Here is a 24,722-nt window from a genome sequence, read left to right as displayed (position 1 = left end):
TGGGCGCCTGAAATCACATCAAAACTAAAAGAAAATTATCCCAAACAAGAATTATTATAAACAGAAATTTCGTTTGCCAGAAAAGTAATCAAAAAAAAGAATTAAATTTTTGCCCCAGTTTATTATCAGAAGACTTTTGGGAAAGTCACTCATACCTACTTGCATGTTGTAATGATGAATCAAGACTCTGACCAATAAATGCATCTCTTGAGAGTAAAATTGAATAACCAAGCCTAGGAAGTGTGTCTCCTAAGAATTAAAGTGAGGGATTCTAACTAGAAAGTGCGTCTTCTAGAGATACAAGTTTTAGTTAAAAAATGTGTCACCTAACAAATGAAAACTAGCAAGAAAGTGCATCTCTAAAGGATTAAGTGCAATAACTTGACTAGAAAGTGCATTTTCTAGAAATCAAGGAGACTGCTAGGAAGTACATTACCCAAAAGCAAAGTTCGAATTACCCAATCAAGGAAATGTATCTCCTTACCAATGTTGCTTGAATTATCAAAACAAGGAAGTGCATCTCCTTACCAATGCCACTTGAATTACCAAACCAAGGAAGTGCGTCTCCTTACGAATGCCGCTTGAATTACTCAAGCAAGGAAGTGCTTCTCCTCACAAATATTTCTTGAATTAACCAAAAAAGGAAGTGCATCTTCTTACAAATGTTGCTTGAATTTCCCAAGCAAGGAAGTGCATCTCCAATGTTGCTTGAATTACCAAAACAAGAAAGTGCGTCTCCTTATGATAGCGCTTGAATTACCAAAATAAGGAAGTGTGTCTCCTTACAAATGTTGCTTGAATTATCCAAACAAGAAAGTGCGTCCCCTTACAAATATTGCTAGAATTACCCAAACAAGGAAGTGCGTCTCCTTACAAATGTTGCTGGAATTACCCGAACAAGAAAGTGCGTCTCTTTACAAATGCCAATCAAATTACCAAACAAGGAAGTGCGTCTCTTTACAAATATTGCTTGAATTATCAAACAAGTAAGTGCATCTCCTTACAAATGTTGCTTGAATTTTCCATACAAGGAAGTGCGTCTCCTTACAAATATTGCTGAAATTACCTGAACAAGGAAGTGCGTCTCCTTACAAATATTGCTTGAATTATCAAACAAGTAAGTGCATCTCCTTACAAATGTTGCTTGAATTTTCCATACAAGGAAGTGCGTCTCCTTACAAATATTGCTGAAATTACCTGAACAAGGAAGTGCGTCTCCTTACAAATGCCGATCGAATTACCAAACAAAGAAGTGTGTCTCCTTTGGTAGTGCATCTCCTTATGATAACACTTGAATTACCAAAATAAGGAAGTCTGTCTCCTTTCAAATATTGCTTGAATTGTCCAAACAAGGAAGTGCATCCCCTTACAAATGTTGCTGGAATTACCTAAACAAGGAAGTACATCTCCTTACAAATGTTGCTGGAATTACCTGAACAAGGAAGTGCGTTTCCTTACAAATGCCAATCGAATTACCAAACAAGAAAGTACATCTCCTTATAAATGTTGCTTGAATTATCAAACAAGGAAGTGCATCTCCGTACAAATGTTGCTTGAATTTCCCACACACGGAAGTGCATCTCTTTACAAATACCGCTTGAATTACCAAATAAGAAAGTATGTTTCCTCACAAATGTTGCTGGATTTACCAAATAAGGAAGTGCGTTTCCTTACAAATATTGCTGGAATTACCCAAACAAGGAAGTACGTCTCTTTACAAATATTGCTAGAATTACCAAAACAAGGAAGTGCGTCTCCTTACAAATGCCGCTTGAATTACCATGGGTTTTAATACCAAATATGTGCAGCAACATTGCCTCTTGCATTTGTAGAAGTGAGAATATTACGGCCCTTGATGTTTAGGCTTTAAAATCCTTGATTCGAAGGTAGCATGTGTTCCTATTTCATACAAAGAAAACTTGTTAGTTTAGAAACATGGTGGTTGGTTTGTGGTTTTGGCTTTTGTGGAAATTGCTCTTTCCACGGTCACATTTAACCTCGCTTCCAATCATTAGCATATGTCATTGACTTGCTGCATCATTGACCCAAACTCCGATTATTAAGAGTGACTCTAAAATAAATACAGTATCCCTGCTTTGTCATGCTTCTTAGATAAACCCTTTGAACCTTAGTATTTTCATGAGTTCCCAGACTTGTCGGTTGACAAAACTTTCTGCATGCCTTGTTTTGGCTCACAATCATGTCTTTAGCATGTGCTGGCCCTTTTGTCTTGCTTTGTGCAATTGAAGAAGCTGGTAGCCAGTTTTGAAATCTTTCTCACTTATTTTGACACGAACTTGACTCAAAGACAAGAGAAAAATGAAAATGACTTTTATTTGGACAATTGACTCAAGAAAACAAAATAAAAATAAAGAGAAGAAAGAAAATACAATGAGTGTCCCCATTTGAAACAAAGAAATAAATTTTTTTTCTAGATATGACAGTTAACTCTAATGATTATGCCATGCATTTTGGATTAAGCTACCTGATCTTTCCATCCAAACTTTCTACCAATTGTTGTTGAGTTAATGGCCTTGAAACTGAGTTGCTCTCTTAGGCCAATTGCATTTAGACCTCATTCGGCTAGTGACGCCTTGAAGGGTCTTTTTCTCAGCTCACCATTGTCTTATGGTGTCTGTGAGGGTTTTTACTAATGAGACTCTCTTATTCTCATTTCTCCCAACTCACAATCGTCTCATTGTGCCCGTGAGGGTTTTCACCAATAAGACTCTCTCAGTTTTATCTCTCTCAACTTACTATTGCTTTATGGTGCCTGTGAGGGTTTTCATCAATAAGACTCTCTCATATTTTATTTCTCTCTTGATTCCTTATGCTGAGGAAGACAAGTAGTTCCCAAAATGCGTCATCATATCCATTGCATGCTTAGCCTTAACATTCTCAAAGATTGATCTGAAGGTCTTTCTTTGATTGTAACTTGGCTTTTGGATAGGGTTAGAAAGAAAGGATAGCATGAGGCCCAAACGACACTTAAAGTGAGTTAGGAATTACAACTTTTGGAATCGACTCAAACAAATGAGGATTAACTCATGCCCCAGTTTCTTTTGACTGGATGATTCTAACTTATTTATTGGTTGGACCGATCCCTTAGTAGGGCAGCCTACGTATCTCACCCCTGAGAGAGAAGAATCAGGTCATGCGTAGTTCTGGCAGCTTGTTCTTTTGCTTTGATCTGATTTTTCTTTTTTTTTTCTTTTATTCGCTCTTTTCACTTTGCGATTCTTTTTTCTAACTCTATTTTTCTTGACACTCTTTTTTTGGAAACATTTTGTCTCTTTTTTGTAACTTTTTGACTTTATCTTTTTACTTTCCAAAAGAGAGGTATGAGAGAAGATAACACTAAAGCTCAAATGGGGTAAACAAAGGATGACACAATATTTCGATAGCAGAATGAAATGCCTTCATCATATCAATCCTTGAGAATGCAAGTACATAACATGCAATTGGAAGTGAGAGATGAAGATCATTTGCGACATCTTTTTAAGCAGATGAGTCTGTGCGTCACTACTTCTTCTGTAAAATCCACCTTTGTTGTAAATTCCTCACATCAAATGACTCATTCTTTTGTGGAGCTGCTTATCTTCTTGTTTCTCTTGATATAGCGATCACACGTCCACTATTTGACCTAATTAGGACTTGCCTTTCGATCAATGACCAAGTTATTCTTGTGATTCTCAAAATAATTGCCTTAACTTGTCACCAAATGTCTCAGCACTCTATTTATTTTCTCATATGCTCTCCTTTTCTAACTTTAACCCTCTGATTCAATGTTCATGCTTAAACTGGATTTTAAGATCTGGCTGAAAATTTCACTAGAATGTCATATCACTAGAGTTAACACAAAATGTACTATGTAAAGAAAACAAACAAACAACACATATTTAAAACACAAAGGAAAATGAGACACTTCATTTAGTCGAAACAAAAGATAGAAGAGTTTGAACATAAACAACAAAAGGACAAAACAAGATAGATCCCGAACTACAACCCTAAAATAATTCGGAGAATAGAAAAATAAAACAAAACAAGCTACTAAACCCCTTCCTAGTAAGGAGAGGGGTGACTTCTCAATTGCTCAGCCTAACATATTAGCCACTGATTTGCATATCAGCATGACTAGAGCTTTCCTCACTGTCAATGTTCTGCGCCATGATTGATTTATCTTGAATCATCTTTTCAATTTCTCTTTTTAAAGAATGACAATCTTTAATACTATGACCCTGAACATCGGAATGATATGTATATCGTACATTAGGATCAAAACTTCTTGAATATGGGTCAGGAGTATACCCAAGGAGAGGAGTGATCATGCCCTATTGTACTAATCTCTGGAATAAACTTACATACGACTCTCCAATGGGTGTGAATCTATCCCTCAACTTCTATCTCATTTTATTATTTGGCTTAAATTGAAAACCAGGCCTAGAAGGGCTTCGGTATGTATGTGGTGTTGGAAGATGACTCGGAAGAGTTGGCGCACGCCAGTGTGGGTAAGATGGAGGTTGAACATAAGGTTGCGTATTATACACTTGATATGGAGGTGGGGGAATGAGATATAATGGATTTTGGTAAATATTCTGTGGAGCTTGGGCATAAACTTGGGTTTGAGCCTGTGGGTAACGATGGTGTGGTCCTCTTGCCCATGCCTGTTGTCCAACTGCAATGGCAGATGCATCTTCCTTATTCTTCTTTCCTCCCACACTTCTTGAACCTTTTTGAATTGCTTGAGTAGTCGCTTTCAATGTTGCAAAACTCACAATGCGACCAGTCTTAATTCCATCCTCTATCATCTCCCCCATTTTGAGGACCTCAAAAAATGGCTTGCCTAATGCAGGTAACAAGTGTTGATAATATGTTTCATTCTGCGCTTGAATAAACTCCTCCACTATCTTACTTTCTTTCATTGGCGGTTTCACCCTAGTAGCTTGTTAACGCAATCTAATCGCATACTCTCTGAAAGTTTTAGTACTCTTTTTCTTCATATTAGTTAAGGATTTCTCGTCAGCAATCAACTCCATATTGTATTAAAATTGTTGCATGAATTCATTAGCCAGGTAATCCCAGCTATTCCACTTGTCGATGTCTTGGTCAACAAACCATTCTGAAGCTAGACCTGAAAGGCTCTCACCAAAATATGCCATGAGTAATTCTTCCTTCCCTCCAACGCCCCTTAGCTGGTTGCAATAGCATCTCAAATGTGCTACAGGATCACCATGTCCATCATATTTCTAAAATTTTGGCATTTTAAAACCAAGAGGAAGATGTACACCTGGAAACATGCACAGATCTTTATATAAGACACTTTTGTACCCCCTAAGTCCTTGCAAGTTTTTCATAGTCAGTTCCAAACTTCTCAATTTTCTGGCTATTTTCTCTTGTTCTTCTGTCATAACTGGCTTCTCAGTGTTAGGAGGAAATTCAGGTGGTTGAGGGAAATCGTAAGGACCAGCCGACTTAAATGTGGGCTCGAGAGCATAATGCTGATCACTAAAAATATTCAATGAAGGCTCTCTTATAGAGTAGGGAGGCACAACTTGTGGATGAACATCAAAAGTAGGAGCTTCAAGTGGGGGTGGCGCCGCAAAAGCATGAACAGCAGTTGGAGCCGAGTATATGGTAGTCTTGGATTGGGGAGTGAGGAAATAAACCTTGGAAGTGGTTGGATATTGTTGCCCCGGAGTCGATCCTGATGCATGTCGTGGCATATCAACAAAAATAGAAAATTGTGCATATGACACGGGAGGCAAGCTAGAAAGATATTTCAGATTATCAGTGGGAACTGGAGGAGGCAGCAACCCATTAACCCAAGCTCGATGCATTTCTATTATTTGCCGCCTTAATTTTCGAATCTCTTCATTATCTCCTACATTCTCATTCCCTGAACTCCTTATCTGATTAGTGACAACTAACTCGGTATCCTTGTTGGCCATAACTTCCTCTGTGACTTGGAGCAATATGGAGGACCAGCCAAAATGCCACAAACCAACCACCTTAAACTAACTGGACAAGAGATAGCAAATGGTTAGAGTTCAACAGTTTTTCAAAACCTCTTTTTTTTTTCTTGAAAAGATCACCGAACCCAAGAAGGGCGCCTACGTATCTCACTCTCGAAAAAGGAGAATCAGGTGTGCGTAGTTCGTGAAGTCTTGCCAAAATGGCCGATTAAACTCTTTTTCTTGAAACTTTAAAAAGGAAAGAAAATAAAAATTTATCAAAAGAAATGACAAAAATATTTTTGAATTCTTCGGCTTTAACATCCTATACAAAATGAAACATATGATTACCAAAGAAAATCTTTTTGGATTTTTGATTTTGAATTTCATATGCAAACGAAACTTGAACCTATTAAAGGAAAAATATTTTTTGTTGTTTTCTCTTAAAGACGTATATGAAGCACCTACTCTAATAAAGAGTGAAGAAAATCTTTTTGAATTTTTAAAATAAAATCCCCGAACCCATAATAGGTTGCCTACGTATCTCACATCCCGAAAGAGGAGAATCAAGGGTGCGTAGTTCATCCAGATTGGACAGTTAATTATTAAATAACAGGCTAGACCCTGACTTAAGAGACACGACCAAAGACAGACGATGAATCATGTTAATAAAATCTTTTGAGTTTTCATTTTGATACTTCACAGAAAAATGACATCAACAACTATGAAAGAAAAATCTTTTTGGTATTTTCGTTATACGAAATGTAAAAAATTTCTAACATTTTTTTTTTGAATTTTTCTTTTATAAAAACTCCTATGAATGAAAAATCTTTTTGAAGTTTTCGAATTGTGAATGCATGCTAAACGAGACAAAGGAAAATCTTTTTGATGTTTTTGAGAAAATGAGTGCGAAAGGTAAAAAAGTCCTTTTGAATTTTGGAATTGTGAAAAATAAAAGCCATAAAGAACTCTAAAAACTACGAAACTCTTTTTTTTTCTTGTTTTTTTTCATTACCCACACACTTTACTTCTAACACATGTTTTTCCCAAATCAGTCTGTCAAATGACCACGTTATCCTCAAAGATGCAACATTTAGCACGTAGGGATGCTTTAGAGGTGAGTCTCTTACAAAGGACCAAGTAGGCCCCGCTAGGTCTCAATATGATGCACATAAGCATGACCTAAAGGCTGACCTACGTTGGGGTTCACTAAAAAGGCTGTTTGGGGGAGCGTATGGTCGATAGTGGCTGCGACAGCTTTCCACCTACTCCATAACACCGACGGCTCCCTCCCTAAAATAAGGGTGACTCAACGAGAGGTCATGTACAACACGTGTACTATGGACTTGTTGCAAAAAGAAGGTCGGGGGGTAGACACATGATGCCAGATATAAAAGTGGTAACACATAGAATAAATACTGTACACAAAGAGCATGAAAATATTCCATAATGATAAAATAATAACACAAAACAACTCACACAAAAAAATGTTTATATACCTATAGTGCTAAACAAAGCAGATACGACTCCAAAATAAGCTCGAATTCTGAACAAGTTCCCCAGCAGAGTCACCAGAGCTGTCACACCCCTTTTTTGACTCCAAAAAAAGATATGTATTTTAAGTTCGAAAGGGTTTTATTATTAAGGTGACAAAAATGAAAAATTTATTTCGAAAAAAAAAGGATTATTTACATTATTTTTTTTCTTATTCAGAGTCGCCACTTGGCATAATCCGGTGTGCCAAGTCACCTTTGAAAAATCCTTTTCAAAACGGTTTGACTCTAAAAAACTGATCCGCGAACAGAGATTCCGGCTAAGGAATTCTGTTGACCGAGGGGAAGGTATTAGTCACCCCTCGATCCCGTGGTTCGACCACGGTCGCTTGATGGAGCGTATCGGCTATTTTGACATTACAAATATACAAACCACATAAACGCACAAAACAAGCAAACAAACAAATCACACAAAATTCAAAACAAACCAAAATAATGTTCAGTCCAAATTATACAATCCAAAATAAAAGAGGTGCTGAAATATAAAACCTATTCTATTCTAAGCTAATCTTAAATTAAACTCCACCCGACGTTCTGGGCCTTGATCACGAGCCTTCTTTGCATACATGCTACTTCGGGGCATTCCCCGGATAAATCAATACAAATCCTTCGGGGCATTCCCCGACCAAATGAGTACAATTTAAACTTTTCGTGCAATAAAGTAGAAAGTACCATTCACGTGCATATTCAAACACTCTAACAAATCGTTATTCCTAAATTTTCCTACCCGACCTACGTTTGCCTACCAAGTTCAACGTATCACAATTCTATCATGTTCAACATTATCAATACATCAAAATTAATCAATATTCATTTTCCTTCATTTTTAATCCTCACCCTAATCCATTCTCAACCACGTGATTAACCCATTTCAATACACAACCACCAATCGAGAATAACGAAAATTCACCAATCATGCTTAGCACATTACACACCCAAATGTCACCAACAGTTCACATCAACAAACAAACCACGGTATCGAATCACACGCAATCACAATCACATAAGAATTAAATGAAAGAGAAGAAAGAATTGGACCTTAAATTTGAAGCTTTCAAACTCAATGTTATTCGAATAAAGAGAGTCCGCACCCGGAAACGTCGAGCCGAAACTTAACACCAACAATCCAACTCGACAAATAATGACCCGTTCACCGTCACTTTTCACGCCATTATTGTTCACCGATACTGTTCACCGTTACTGTTCACTGTTACTGTTCACCGGTTACTGTTCACCGGCTCCCCCTTTTTGTTGTTGTTGTTGTTGTTGTTCTTGTGAGGAAGATTATTTTGTGATTGTTGTTATTGTGGGGAAGATGATGATCAAAGAGTGAACCTCTCCTTTTTCCCTCTTAGAATTTTTCTTTTATAATGGGCATGGATTTGTTATGATGTGGGAATTTTGGTGGGTCCCCCATATATTCTTTCTTTGTGGATAAGAAAAAGGAGGGGGGATCACATGGGTAGTTAGGGTGGTGATGGTGATGTGTCATTTTTAATAGGGAGGGGTTGTTAGAATAAGATAAAATTAGTTAGGAATTGTTATTTTTGTCTTTTTGTGAAGGGGTTATCACATGTGTGAGGGCACACACTAAGACGAGGGTAAAATGGTAAGAATGCTTTCGGGGAGGGACAAAATTATGTGTCTACATTCATTGATACAACTGTATTTGTATTTGTATTTTAAAGTTCGCGCTTGTATTTATATTTTATAGTTTGCATTTATATTTGTATTTTATAGTTCACACTTGTATTTGTATTTGTTAAAATTTTCACCATCATTATTTATATTTTATATAATTCACACTTATATTTTAAAGAACTGTTTTGTATTTGTATTTTATAATTGACTGCATATTATATTGGATTATTTTATATTATGATTTTATCGTGTTTGTATATTTAGATTATACTTGTATTTGTATTCTAGTTTCGTCGATACCTTTTCATTTTTAAAGAATTATTTTATATTTATATTTGAAAGTTGATTGCATATTGTATTTAGCTGTGACTATGTACAATTTATCATTTGTATTTGTATACAAACAAGTAAATGCATAGATTGTATTTTCTTGATTCTAAAATATATAACTATGTAATGTATCATTTGATACAAATATACCGTTTTGTATTTGTATATCAAAATTATCATTCATATTTGTAAATAAACAAATATCATTTGATGCAAATACAATTACAAATAAATGATTTTACAAATATAAATACAATATGCATTTGTATGTATTGTATTTGTATAGAAATTTGAATTGTATTTATTTGTATCAATAAATACAACTCATATTAATAAATACAAACAAGTATTTGTAGAGAGAAAATTAATCGTTCCTTTTCAATAATTAAAAAATACAAATGATAGTTCGCACTTGTATTTGTATGTTATAGTTCACACTTGTATTTGTATGTTATAGTTCACATTTATATTTGTATTTTATAGTTCACATTTGTATTTGTATGTTATAGTTCACATTTGTATTTGTATTTGTAGTTCGCACTTATATTTATGTTTGCTAGTTCGCACAAATGAAAAGGAGAAAAAATGAAAAGGAAAAAAAAGAAAAAAAAAGGAGAAAAAATGAGAGAAAAAGGAGAAAAAATGCAAAAAAAAAAAAAAGGAGAGTAATAGACAATAGAGAAAAAATACCAAAAAAAAGAAAAAAAAAAGGAGAAAAATTAAAAGAAAAAAAGAAAAAAGTGAAAAAATAAAAAAAGAAAAAGAAAACAACAAAAAAAGGAAAAGAAGAAATGAAGAAAAAAATTTAAAAAGGAAAAAAAAAGGAGAATAATAGAAAATAGAAAAAGAGAAAAAATAAATGAGGGAGACTATAAACTGTAATTAAAAATAATTAATAGGCAAGAAAAGACTATGAATTGTAATTAATTAAAATTTAAGATAAATAGGATAATTAAAAGCTTATGTTTGCTAAAATATACAGTTGTCCCTTAATATTCAGTAAGATTATTATGGTCCAAATATGGACGAGATAAATTTAGTCTTACTTAAATGGAGTGCATATTTTCATTTTCATTTTCAATATATTAGAAGAGGCGGTTTCAATATGCCTGCTTTGGCATTTTAGGGGTAGTTTCGTCATTTTGCAAAATAGAGCAATTTGATTGGTCTAATAGGAATCACACGATGTGTGAAAATTTTTATTCCTCACCTGATGTGTTGGTAAATGTTTCAAAGTTAACGTTACCAAATAAAAAGAAATTAAAAGAGAAATACCTAATAAAGGTTTTAATTATGTGGGAGATAAACACGACTTGGGGCTTTCTTCATTACTTTTTAGGTGTTGAGGTGATTCGTACTTCCGTTGATCTACTGCTTTCTCAAGAGAAGTACACTATGGATCTCCTACATGAGGTAGCTATGGATAACTGCAAAGATGTTTCCACGCCTATTACATCTATTTTTGATCCCTCACCTGATAATAATTTAGTTGATGATTCCTTATATCGGTGCATTATTAGTAAGCTTCATTACCTTTCTTTCACTTGTCCGGACATTGCTTAAGCTGTCAGCAAATGCATCAACTGCTTATGTCTCATTGGGTTGCTCTTAGACGACTTTACCTCTAACTTCGTTCAACTACTTCATTTGGTGTACTCATTATTTTTTTGTACTTATCAACTTTGGTATAGACATGATTGTATTTTAATAGGTCTCTTTGTTATACGACTCTTGTTTTATTTTTGTACTTATCAACTTTGGTATGTACATGATTGTATTTTAGTAGGTCTCTTTGTTATGTAGATTTGAACGTAATACACAACTATAAAAAGCCAATTCTCGTTAAACCCGCAAGACTCTTTTTCCACTCTTCTTCTACTGATACAAAAAACAGTTGATCGTCTTCTTCGCCAATTCTTGTAAAGCCAAAAAAGATGGCGCCAAAAGGAAAAGGAAAGCAGAAAGGGAAAGGAAATTCCAAGAAAACAGACAACAGAGCTCAAGAGCCAACATCCAACTGCATTTTTAAGCCAGAAATCATCTCTAACATCCTCTCTTGGCTTCCTTTGAAGACCCTTTTACAATACAGGTCTGTTTGCAAGCAGTGGCAGAAGCTCATTTACAAGTCCGATTTCGTCGCCACCCATTACCTCCATTCCTCTTCTTTGCAGCGCACTGATTCATCCATGATTATTATACAGAGCCGCGTTGACAAGTCCAATGATGGAAGGTTTGATCATAATGTACTCGTACAATACAAACCCCCTCTACCACCTATCGAAGTGAAAAATCCTTACCCTAACAGCTTACCCAAAATGTCCATTGCCGGTCCTGTCAATGGCATTCTCTGCATTTTTCAGCCACCTTTGGGTGATGCGCTTACACTTTGGAATCCAGCAATGAACAAGTCTAAGATGGTCATGCGTTCTAAAACCATCAACCCCTCACAGAAAGTATCAGTTGGATTGGCGTTTGATTCACAGAAAAAGGATTTGTTGATCTTGAGAATCTTTTGTGTTCCCCCATTTCCAGGATATACCAAAACCAATGTGGAATTCGAAATACGTGAAATGAAGTATCTTTTAGGATGGAAGAAGCTGAAAAGTAAAAGAAATTATTTTTATATTGACAAGCCTTCTTGTGATGCGATCTTTAAAGCGGAGCCTTATTGGATGGCTTATGATTATGAAAAGTATATTCCCGGCAAGTATGAGAGGTTGGTGCGCTTTAAAGTGAGTAAAATGGATTTTGAATGGTTGCTACTGCCATTTGTCGGAGTAGGGGATTATTATGCGACTCTTGAGAATTTTGAGGATTCTCTTGGTTTTTTGATCTGGTGGAAAAGAGACAATTCCTATATTGATGTTTGGGAAGTGGATGATAAGAAATTTCAATGGAGAAAGAAATGTAAGCTAGGACCGTTATCCGGGTTTGGCAGAATTTTGGGCTGTTTGAGGAATGGTGATATTGTAGCCGAGAATGAAGACGGGGTGTTGTTGTTTTACGCGGTGAATAAATCAGAATTGGTAGTTCAGAATGATGAGAACCTTTATCCTTGCTCAGTTAAGAAGACATTGACATTGGAGAATTCTGAGAAAGGATCACATGTGATTTTTGACTGCCCGGAGGGCCTACTTTTGATCGAAGGGATGCTAACAGTTTGATCCGCAAGATGTCTTGAAATGGAAAAGTCTCTTAAGGTTCAGTAATAGCTATAGTTTATGTTATGAACTGTATACATTCTTCTTGTGTGTTGCTTGTCAACGTCCACTTTTAGATGGTTTTTTACTCGTTAACTCCCACTTTTAGATGTTGTGATTGCTTCAGAAGTTTTCTTTTCTTAGGCACACATGTATGTATGATATAAGCACTCAGTGAACTAAACTCATTCCCTCTGATGACTATGTCTATTGACTACTTTAGTTAATTCTATGAATTGCTTGAGATGCTTGGGTGTTGCTGCTATTTCTAGCTTCTTTCATAGCACTAGTCCAGCACATGTAATTGTGGGTTGTAGCAAACTGCACCGTTAACTGGTTGAGAAGCTCGTCCGAATAAGAAAACATACGTATCAAATAGTTCTATCGATCTCGCTTAAGAATTCTGATATCTAATAGGAGTAGAGGGATGAACACATAAGGAGAACTGCATTACTTGTTCTTGGTGTCTTTTAGTATTTGGGCTGTACTTGGTTGACAATGAGAAACATGAAATACTTCAGAGTAAATAGAATCTGGAAGTCAACAGTATGTCACTTTTGTCACAGATAAGTAGTAATAACATAATGGTCTCCAGCAACTGCCGACCTTATGATATCTTCTATATTTTTAGTGAGGGAAACGTAGAAAAATCACTAATCCCTGATCTTGAACTGTGTTTGCTTTATCTTCTGTTTTTGGAAGCGCCCATCAGATTTGATTCCTTTATTGAGCAAGTAATAAGATGAGGCAATTGTCTTCCATTCATCTAATAGCAAGATGTTTGCAGTTAATCATTTGTAGACATCGTGAATGGTAGAGCTACTCCTTGAACGTGCCCTTTTTTTCTCTCTCTTTACTGATGAAAGTATTAGAAACATTTCGTTACAGATTAATGGAACATTTTGGTTCTTTGGATATTCTTGAACTACTTGTAATAATCCAGTTAGTACTGATGACTGGATGTTGTTCGTAAAGAAACAAGCTTTTTGTAGGATTTCTGCTTGTGTTGACTGGATGACTGGATCTTTAGTGAACATTTTAGTTTGTGTTGAAGTACTGATGATATTCCAGTTTGTGTTGTTCTGATTAGTAAAGAAACATGCTTTCTTGTAGGATTTCTGCTTTTTGCTGCATACATTTTATATGTTGGATTTTGCCATTCATTAATAAAATTTTACTCATAAAATTATATTCTGCTAAACTTACGGGCATCTTTTTGATGATGCAGCACAGAAGAAGACTTCATACGGCCGCTGTGACAACTCTTAGTATTCACTTCACAACGTCTGTCTTTTGTTCCCTTTTCGAGTTATTTCTGACCTTCTACTTGTTTGCATATGTGAATTCTCTGGTCTGACTATGATCAAAGACATTTTGTTCATATGAATCATGTCAGCAATTGCTGTTTCAAATATTTAGAACTTGCCAAGTTTACAGTTGTGAAATTGTAATTGTAGTTCTAAGGAGCTGCTGATAAGAAGTTTATACTGATGCTTTGCAACTTGTGATCGATAAGTTTTGAGTCCTTAAAGCTGCTGTTATGTTGTTTTCTGTGTCAAGAAAGTGTTAATTGCATAACATCTTCTGATAACGTTTTAAAAACTATACTAGTAAAGTAGGCAACCTATCATGGCAGCAAAGTCAAAGGAATTAAGTGCTTTATTTTCGGTAGTGTTGTGAGCTTCCAAACCCACGAGAACTGAGAAGTTGATGGAAAAGGACTGCAGAGTTGTTTATATACATTGACCGAACAGAGAAAACGCCACTAGGCTCTAAACTCCTAGATTTGTTGAGTAACATGGTTGGGTAATTCAAAGGAATTGGAGTCAGGTCCCAATCATTATTACTACATATCAAGGCCAAAGAAAGCCTGTAATGGTGTGACGAGAGGGCCTGCAATTGCACTCCTAGGTTTAACAGTTGGTTAGTTTCACGGATCAGATCAAAGGTTAATATGCCTTCACGATGCCAGAATCGATATAATCCCATGTTGGAAAGAGTTCCAACCCAACATGATATTCTTCAACAAAGGGGATCCATTGACAGAGTGTTAAATACTTCAAGGTAAGGGTAGATGCCCAAAGGGAGGGAGAATGGAACATATGTCAAGAAGTACTAGCTAACTGATATGAGAATATTGTAATGCAGTGAAGTAGTTAGCTGAGTCAGCATTAGTTAGTTGAGTCATGGATGAGTCATCATAACTGATTAGTTGATCAGTTTAGCTGTTAGTTAGTTGGTTAAGTGGTTGTTAGATAGCGGGGAAAGTTGGTTACTACAAATACTTGTATGAACTACAATAATGAGGATAATTTTGAACAATAATACAGTTTTCCTAATTGAATTCTATTTCCATCTTCTTTCCTAACCCACCCCCATAACTGATTACTCGAGTTTTCTCCGTAAAAACTCCTGTCCAACTGCTAAAACCTCGGATTCCTCTGTGAATCCCTTCATTTTGACTATCATTGGTATCAGAGCCACTCAGATTCTTGGCCATAATGACGAAATCAACAAGGTCTAATGATAATTCTCCAACAGAAATGGGGGAATTAAGAGAAATGATGCAGAAATTAGTTTCAGAAATGGGAGTCCTTATAGGTGAGGTAGCATCGTTGAAGAAATTGGATCGAACGGTATCAGAATTGAAGGAACAACTCGAAGGAAATCAAAGGGATAATTCTCCTGTAGAAGATGGAGTTGAGGCTTCTGGGGCTAGACAGTCAAGAGAGAGACAACCAATGGAAGAGGAAACAGAAACAGAAACCTTATGGGGTACCAGCAAGGTATTGCTCGTTACTCTAAACTTGATTTTTTGAAAATTTCAGGGGAAGATGTGAAATCCTGGTTGTTTAGAGTCGAACAATTCTTTAAATTTGATGAAATTGCTATGGATCAAAGAGTGGGATTGGCATCAATACATCTAGAAGGTGAAGTTATTCAATGGCATCAATCTTTTATGAGGTATAGACAATACACCCACCCGTCTACTTGGAATGAATATGCAATGGAATTGGTGTAACGATTTGGGGTCGATTATGATGATCCTATGGAGGAGATCAAGAAGATTAAGCAAATAGGTTCAGTGAAAGAATATCAAGCTATCTTTGAGAGAAAATTGGCAAGAGTAAATGAGTTAAATCTAGCTGTGAAACAGACCAATCCTACCAGTTTACCGCAAGTGTTCAAAACTGGTAGAATGCAGGAAGCCTACTTGACTGCTCAAGCTAAATCCACGAGACAAAATTCTTTCGCTAATACTTAGAATTTTTCATAATAAACCTTTATTATCAACACCAAATCCTGGTATTCCAGTAGCTCAGAAAGGGATGAATAGGAGGAAGTTAAGCATTGAAGAGATGAATGAGAAGAGGGCACAAGGGTTATGTTACTTTTGTTCGGAGAAGTATAACCCTGGTCACAAATGCACAAATTTGAAACAGTTGTATATCTTCGAGATTGAAAAGCTAGAAGAAATGATGGATCAAGAGTTAAATTACGGTGAAAGCCAAGAGTTGGGACAAGATCCAGTTATGGAGCAGATGGAAATCTCGATTCATGCCTTGAATGGGTCATTGGGATATAGGACACTGAGAGTAACTGGTTATCACTCAAAAAACCACTGCATATATTGGTGGATATTGGGAGTTCCCATAATTTTATTGACCCTGAATTGGTGAAACTTTTGGGATGTAAGGTCAAGGAAACTAATCCTCAATTGGTGGACGCTGCTAATGGGAACCGTATGAAGGTAACCCAAGTGTGTAGAATTTCATGGTTACTGCAGGGTGCTGAATTCACAGCCGATTTCTTACTCCTACCCTTGGGATCTTATGGAGTAGTACTTGGAGTCCAGTGGTTGCTGACACTAGGTGATATCAAAATGAACTTCAGGGAGCTCACTATGGAGTTCTAGTACAAAGGAAGGAAACACTTGCTAAGAGGTGCAGAAAAATAAATCACAACTTCTAGTGCTGGTAAATGGGAAAAACTCTAGGTATTGAATCTTAATTGTGTATGATTCAGGTGCTTCCTATGGGGTGTAACAAATTACAGTGGTACTCATTAGAGGTACAAGGTGCATTTGATAAAGATCCTCAAATTTTAAGGTTGTTGAATGAGTTCCAAGAGGTGTTTGATGGGCCTAAATAGTTACCACCTTCAAGAGGTGTTTTTGATCACACCATAGTACTGCAACAGGGAACGGAACCCATCAATAAGAGGCCATACAGTTACCCAGCAGTTAAGAAAGATATCGTTGAGGAAATGGTCCAACAAATGTTAGATCAAGGACTAATACAACCTAGAAGCAGCCTTTTTGCATTGGCTGTTTGTTGGTGGGGAATAAAGATGGGACATAGAGACTATATGTTGATTATCGAGATCTGAATAAACATACAGTGAAGAATAAATTTCCCATCCATGTGGTTGAAGATCTGTTGGATGAGCTTGGTGGTTCTAAGATTTTTTCTAAAATAGATCTTAGAGCTGGATGCCATCAATTGAGGATGGCAATGGAGGACATTCCTAAAACCGCATTTAGGACACACTCAAGCCATTTTGAATATCTGGTAATGCCTTTAGGTCTATCTAATTCCCCTGCAACTTTTCAAGGACTAATGAATTTTGTGTTCAAGCAGTTTCTTAGGAAGTTTGTACTAGTGTTTTTTGATGACATTCTGATATACAGTCAGAATTTACATGATCACCTTGCATACCTTAAATGTGTATTTCTTGAAATGAGGAAACATTAGTTGTTTGCTAAGCATAGCAAGTGCTTTTTTGGGGTTCCTAGAATTGAATATTTGGGCTATTTCATATCTGAAGATGGGGTAGCAACTGATCCTCCAAAGGGCACGGCTGTACAAAATTGACCAGTACCAATATCTCTAAAACAACTAAGGGGCTTCTTAGGATTGACTGGTTATTACAGGAGATTCATTAAAAATTTTAGGGTGATATGTAGACCACTTAATGATCTTCTCAAAAAGGAAAATTTCAAATGGTTTACTGAAGTTGATTCTTCTTTTATTCAAGTGAAGAAAGCATTAACAAGATCTCCTATATTAGCACTACCCGATGCTAGTAAAGCTTTTGTGGTGGAAACAGATGCTAGTGGATATGGTATTGGAGCAGTCCTTATGCAGCAATGTCATCCCATTGCTTTCATTAGCAAGGGCCTCTCTAACAGGCATGCTGCCATATCTGTGTATGACAGAGAGCTTTTAACAATTGTGCATGCTGTGACAAAATGGTCCCAATATCTTCTTGGTCAAAAGTTCATAATCAGGACTAATCAAAAGGCTTTGAAGTACTTAATAGAGCAGAAAATTCATACCAACTCTCAATTGATGGGGCTGACAAAATTGATGCCTTTGACTACACTATTGAGTATAAACAAGGAGTAGAGAACAAAGTGGCTGATGTCTTATCCAGGATTACGGGTTCTGAGCTTATGTCCTTAATAATTTCACCCTCAAATTCTGATTTACTGTAAAGGATTATATCCAGTTGGGATTCAGATGTTAACATGAAACACATTGTTGAGCAATTAAAAGATGGTACTAGCATCTCTCAGTTCACTTGGCATAACAATCAACTTAGAAGAAAAGGTAGATTGGTGGTGGGAAGAGTGCCAAACTTAAAAGAATCTATCATCATATTATGGCACAGTACTTCTTAAGGGGGTCACTCAGGGGTGGATGCGACTTTGAAGAGGTTACTCACATTGTTCTATTGGAAGGGTATTAGACAAAATGTCAAGTCCTTTGTGCAAAAATGTGATACCTGTCAAAGAAACAAAGCTGATCTGGCTGCTTACCCTAGGTTGCTGCAACCATTACCCATTCCCGAAGTTGTGTGGTCTCATATTAGCATGGATTTTATTGATGGACTTCCTAAATCAGATGGTCATGAGGTTATTTTGGTGGTTGTTGACAGGTTAAGCAAATATGGTCACTTCATCCCTTTGAAATATCCCTATTCAGCTCAATCTGTGGCGAAGGTGTTTATTGATTTCGTTGTACGATTGAATGGTTTTCCAGATGCTATCACGAGTGACAGAGATGCTGTTTTCCTTAGATCTTTTTGGCAAGAGTTGTTTGCACTACAGGGAGTCCAATTAAATACTTCTTCAGCTTATCATCCACAATCTGATGGCCAGACTGAAGTCCTGAACAGGTGCTTAGAGACGTATTTGAGGTGCTCTTGTAATGAACATGCCACGGATTGGTGTTCTTGTTTACCCATGGCTGAGTACTGGTACAATACTTCCTTCCACTCAGCTATTCAATCCACTCCATATGAAGCTTTATATGGACGTCCTCCTCCCCTACACCTCCCATACTTACCTGGTGAATCAGTTTCCTCAGAGGTTGACAACACATTACTTAACAAGGAAATGAAACTGCAACTACTTAAACATCACCTTGAGAGGGCTCAAGTGAGGATGAAACAAGAAGCAGATGGTCATAGGAGTGACATGGTATTTGCAGTCGGTTATTGGGTCTATTTTAAGGTGCAACCTTATAGACAAGTCACTATTGCTTAACATTCTTTCCACAAACTTTCAGCAAAATACTATGGCCCCTTTCAAGTCATTAAAAGAGTTGGACCTGTTGCTTACACTCTTTTGTTTCCTTTATCTGTTAAGATTCATCCTACTGTACATGTATCTCTCCTCAAGAAATGTCACGCTGTTCTGAACCAAATCTCCTACCCCCCTACCACTGATATTGCTGATCCCCAGTGCCAAAATCCTGAGTCTGTGTTGCAGAGGAGAATGGTTAAGAAAGGCAATAAGGCTGTTGTCCAGGTGTTGGTCAAGTGGCAAGGCTTATCTGCAGATCATGCTACTTGGGAGTTCGCAACCATCCTTAAGACTAGGTTCCCTCACTTTTATCCTTGAGGTCAAGGATCTCTTATTACAGGTAGTACTGATATGAGAATATTGTAAAGCAGTGAAGTAGTTAGCTGAGTCAGCATTAGTTAGTTGAGTCATGGATGAGTCATCATAACTGATTAGTTGATCAGTTTAGCTGTTAGTTAGTTGGTTAAGTGGTTGTTAGATAGCAGGGAAAGTTGGTTACTACAAATACTTGTATGGACTACAATAATGAGGATAATTTTGAACAATAATACAGTTTTCCTAATTGAATTTTGTTTTCATCTTCTTTCCTAACCCACCCCCATAGCTGATTACTCGATTTTTCTCCGTAAAAACTCCTGTCCAGCTGCTAAAACCTCGAATTCCTCTGTGAATCCCTGCATTTTGGCTATGACTAACAAAGACTTATTTTTTCAATGAAGACATTATATACCCAAGCCCCCTTCAGGTCTGCTTTTAGTAAAGGATTTCCAGGCTATGAGGCACAGTTTTTTCTTGTGTGGGTTTGTACCCCCACATGAAGTCCCTTGCATATCATTCAAGTTGCTTGATAATGCACATGGGAGTAAATTGGTTTGCCAAATTTCCCTCGACGGGGATCACTGAGCCAGCAGGAAATTACCAGGACAAGTCCAATTATGTTTGTTTGATGTTCGTAGTACACTGGAATCCCCTGCTATGCCCCTTACTGCAAGATTAAATTCGTTCGAACCCCACTGAAAGACATCATATATTCTTATCTTAATCATCTCATGTCTTTCTATCTATTCTGGTAAACTCAAGTGAAATTAATCTGTCAAGATTGGTATTGACATCAATAGCAATGTTTCAGACATAGGACTCATGGCATCCCTTGCAGTGTTCTCAGTGAGCTCAAGTGCTCCTACAATTATATTTGTCTCATGAAGCGATAATTCTTCTCTTTTTCCTGCCTGATTAGCAACAACGCAGTACAAAGTTAGTAGCATTGGCAAGTAGATGTACAGTTCACACCAAATTAGGATTAGGTCAACGAGGAGTAAAGGTAGATTCTGAATAGTGGCCTGTCCAAGTCCAACCATGGGTTCATCAGTTTAGCAGAAGCCAGCGTTCTGTGTTCGAGCCCTACTTTTGTGCAAAATAATAGGTTTTACTAGCGCTGTTGGAAACCAAGATGGAAATATTCACATCTTGCTTATTGGATAGGCTATTGTGAGACCAAAACCAAAAAAGAAGTCGAACACAGACCAAATCTTGAGCCTGATCTCTCTCTCTCTACATCAGGTCCACTCTTCTCAGAACAAAAAAAACTAAGGTCTTGGAAATCAACCTCTTCAATATTCTCAAAAGAAGAAAAAGAAAAACATCTTAAAAATTCAATTGTAAACTCTTGAAATTGGAAGTAACCACACACTAGCAACTCTTCAATAATTAACTGAAATGTTCTAACTTTTTAATTGTCTCTTGGGATCAGACATAGAATGACCGGAAATTTTTCATGCATATATAAAAATACTGTGCAAGAAAGAATTACATATATCTGGAGACTACATACAAGCATTGAGACGGTCTTTGGGCTTTTCATTTCTTCTCATATTCTCATTTCTCATTATAAAGTTTATATATTTGTATAGTTTCTCATACGGCAGTGGAGAGTGGAAGAAGGGCTTTGCAATATTTAGGATTAGATGGAAAGAAGAGTTCTATAGGGATTGATGTAAGTATAAACACATTTGTTTTATCGTATCTTTCTGGTTTATTTTGGTTAAAAATAGGCCCTAGAAGGGTTAGCTGTTTGCATTTTCATAATCTTAAGGGGAAAAAAGATCTTATTTCATTGTCACTTAAAGTTTTAAAGATTGAGGTTTCTATTCATTGCCTAAGTGAAAATGTGTTGTCAAAATCTTGAAAAGTACTTGCCTATTCAAAGTTATTGATTAGCAAAACGTTCCTTTTTCTTTTTTGGTGACAATAAAGAAGAGTAATAGCAATCTGTTTATATTTTTCATTTCATGTGTTGTTTTCACAATATCATTTTGAGAATGCTTCTAAATATATTTGTATATTATTTATATCAAGCTTAAATTTTTTCATTGTTTGCGTATGTGCAATTTTCTTTTCTAATTGACTTATTTTTTTTTGAATTATTCAGGTCTTCAATTTGAAAGAGCATGACAGTCTGGCGCTTATCAAAATTGTCTCAATTTGAATGTAGATTAATGTACAAATTTAAAAGAGCATGTATCAAATACTCTCATGGATGTTTGTGTTTGAAGCATAGACAAGGTAATGTAATATATGTTGGGTTCAAAATCGAGAGGGCGTCATGCGTTCATTGTCACTTAAAGTTTTAAAGATTGAGGTTTCTATTTATTACCTACAATGAAAATATGTTGTCAAAATCTTGAAAAGTACTTGCCTATTCAAAGTTATTGATTAGCAAGAAGTTCCTTTTCCTTTTTTGGTGACAATAAAGAAGAGTAATAGCAATCTGTTTATATTTTTCATTTCATGTGTTGTTTTCACTATATCATTTTGAGAATGCTTCTAAACATATTTGTATATTATTTATATCAAGTTTACATTTTTTCATTGTTTGCGTCTGTGCAATTTTCTTTTCTAATTGACTTATTTTTTTTTTGAATTATTCAGGTTTTCAATTTAAAAGAGCATGACAGTCTGGCGCTTATCAAAATTGTCTCAATTTGAATGTAGATTAATGTACAAATTTAAAAGAGCATGTATCAAATACTCTCATGGATGTTTGTGTTTGAAGCATAGATAAGGTAATGTGATATATGTTGGGTTCAAAATCGAGAGCGCGTCATGCGGAAGCTATTAGTTGCAAATTATGAGACGATAAATAAGATGACAATGAAAATGAAACTAAAAAGCATAATATTATTAATATGGTTTGGCCAAACGGCCTACATATTAAAAATAAAATTGAAAATCCTAAAATTTATTGGGAGAAATCTCCCCCTAAACAAAGACTCTTTAAAAGACTACATTGTGGATGCTATTATGTTATGGTATGAGAAGGGGGTGCTCTATTTATAGAGTTTCAAAACCTTTCCTTCAAGAAAGAGGTTAGCCAAATATGGAAAAGAATTATATTTTTTCTTTCAGAAAAAGCAAAAGTAATTATATTTACTTTTATTTTCCTTACAAGAAAAAGTAAAATTTAAATATAGTAAGAAAATCAGGGCAAAAACCCTAACAATATATGCTTATAAACTTATCCAAATAAACTTTCGTAATATAATTTTTGTGTTGGTATGTACCACAACTTTTTTTAGTATTAACTGGAATAAGAGTTTCATTCTTTCCCCACGTCGATACTGACCAGTAATTTAAATTTATCATATGTAATATTATAATAAGTGTCTGCAACATGTTGTTGCCTGTTGTTGGCTCTTCAATTGTCAACCAATATATAACAGTTTGATAATTGTAGAGTTTATTTGTTTGTTTTTTTCTTCAATTTATGTTTGAAACATAGACAAGGTAATGTGGTATCCCTCTAACAATTTTTTCTTCTAATAATTTTTATATATTAATTTTGTCCAAAAAAAAAATGAAGAGTACTATTGATTGCAAAATATCAATATCTATATCAAAGATATTATCCTCATTAATTTTTTCTTTTATCCATTTACCTAATGTTTCATTTTTGTATCAATTGAATTCTGCTACTCTTTCTGAAATCTATAAGTATTTGATTGACATTTAAATGTAATTATTAGATAGAAATGTATGTTGTTTTTTTTTTGTGCGTACCGATTTATGATGATAAGTTTTAACTTTTAAGTAATACCTATTTAGTATATATTTTTCCTCCAATTGATATGAATTGTAAAATTTGGGTAATATCTTTAACATATTTTTCTATTGAGAAATTGTATTTTTTTTGTCACCATCAATTTTGAGTGATAATCATATCATATCTTTTCACTGTGGCAAATTGTAAATATTTAGTTTTGATAATTAGTTGAAAGAATTTTTCCGACCTTTTTAGTAGATATATTTTTTGCGAATATGAAATATTCAATAGATACAATTCTTAGTATAGCTAATATCCAATATTGAATAAAAAAATTCTTTTGTGTGTTTTCGTTATTATGATAGTTTGAATGATATTTTTTATTCGATTTTTTTTTGTAGGATGTGAATTTGGTATACTAAACTTTTAAAATTTGTTTCTATGTGTTGTATTATTTCAAAACTATAGGGTTTTAAATAGTACGAACTAAAATCAATACAAAAATTATAGTCAATATCCAATTTAAATATTATCTTACTTAGTCAATATTTGGAAGGTCCATGCCAAGAAAATAGTAGTGATGGATGAAGAAGAACACATCATAATATGAGATATTGAAAATCATTTCATACTAATTAGAAGGCCTTATAAAAGAAGTTTTAGACAAGAAAAGAAGAAATGATCTCCATTCCTAGATTTTAACATTACTATTTCTTTTCTTTCTTTTTTATTTAGATTCACACATAATGATTTAAATGAGACATTAGGTTCAATTATATCTTGATTTTTGTTAATATCTCATTAAAGCAGTGTAAAAGAAGAATGACGTGACATCTTTTTTTTATCAGAAATTCTATTTATCTTTTTTGAACTTTTTCTTATTTTTTATTTATTTTATTGTAAAAAGCCATTTTTGTAACTCACACCTCTTCATATTCATAACTCCCAAATTTTTTATGTTTATAACCTCCCAATTATTTAATATGCAAGTTTATGACATCTTAAAATTACACCAATTATTACTTAATTTTCTTTTATGTCTAGCATGTTTTATGAAGTGTCATACAACAACATATTTTCAGCAAATGAAGTTTGGAGAGGATAAGTATACGCAATTCATTACACTACCTTTAAATATTTCATTAAGGGTCTTAACCACAAATACAAAAATTCAAAATTGAAAAACTTACAAGTTGCATGTCATGCAAAGCAATTTACGATGAAAAATTATTTATTAAGACAAGTAATAACCCTTATTAGAGAACAAGTTGAAATTGAATGTTTTATACTCAACACAAAAACACAAAAAGAAAAATGACAGAATATTCTAAAAAGTACAATCAATAAGCCAATAAAATTTCAATGAAAAGATTTATATGTGTAATTTATTAATTTAATTAATATTTAATAATAATAATA

At 35.1% G+C, this 24,722-nt stretch overlaps 1 protein-coding gene across 4 annotated transcripts; it reads left to right on the top strand.

Annotated features, from left to right (window-relative positions):
- The first annotated feature begins 10,729 nt into the window (after nt 1-10,729).
- On the top strand, nt 10,730-22,046 carry LOC107852731 (F-box protein At3g07870-like). 4 transcript variants are annotated; one of them, XR_007052260.1, is made up of 4 exons: nt 10,730-10,888; nt 13,904-13,959; nt 21,175-21,257; nt 21,693-22,046. XR_007052260.1 is itself a non-coding variant. In XM_016697769.2 (2 exons), exon 1 carries the CDS (start codon nt 11,410-11,412, stop codon nt 12,637-12,639), a length of 1,230 nt encoding a protein of 409 aa, XP_016553255.2. In that variant the 5' UTR covers nt 11,143-11,409; the 3' UTR covers nt 12,640-12,675; nt 13,904-14,154. The 4 variants fall into 4 exon arrangements, 1 of the variants encoding a protein (XP_016553255.2); XR_007052259.1 differs by having other exon boundaries at nt 10,730-10,994; nt 21,693-21,839; XR_007052258.1 differs by lacking the exon at nt 10,730-10,888 and adding an exon at nt 11,143-12,675 and having other exon boundaries at nt 21,693-21,839.
- Nucleotides 22,047-24,722: the final 2,676 nt, after the last annotated feature.

This window comes from Capsicum annuum, chromosome 2 (genome assembly GCF_002878395.1).
Source record: "Capsicum annuum cultivar UCD-10X-F1 chromosome 2, UCD10Xv1.1, whole genome shotgun sequence".
NCBI lineage: Eukaryota > Viridiplantae > Streptophyta > Magnoliopsida > Solanales > Solanaceae > Capsicum > Capsicum annuum.
The sequence above is the reverse complement of the archived record's forward strand: the minus strand, read 5'-3'. Positions and strand labels throughout refer to the sequence as shown.

What these genes read in the sequence shown, in the direction of transcription:
- LOC107852731 (XM_016697769.2), top strand. Translation starts at nt 11,410, where the DNA reads ATGGCGCCAAAAGGAAAAGGAAAGCAGAAAGGGAAAGGAAATTCCAAG.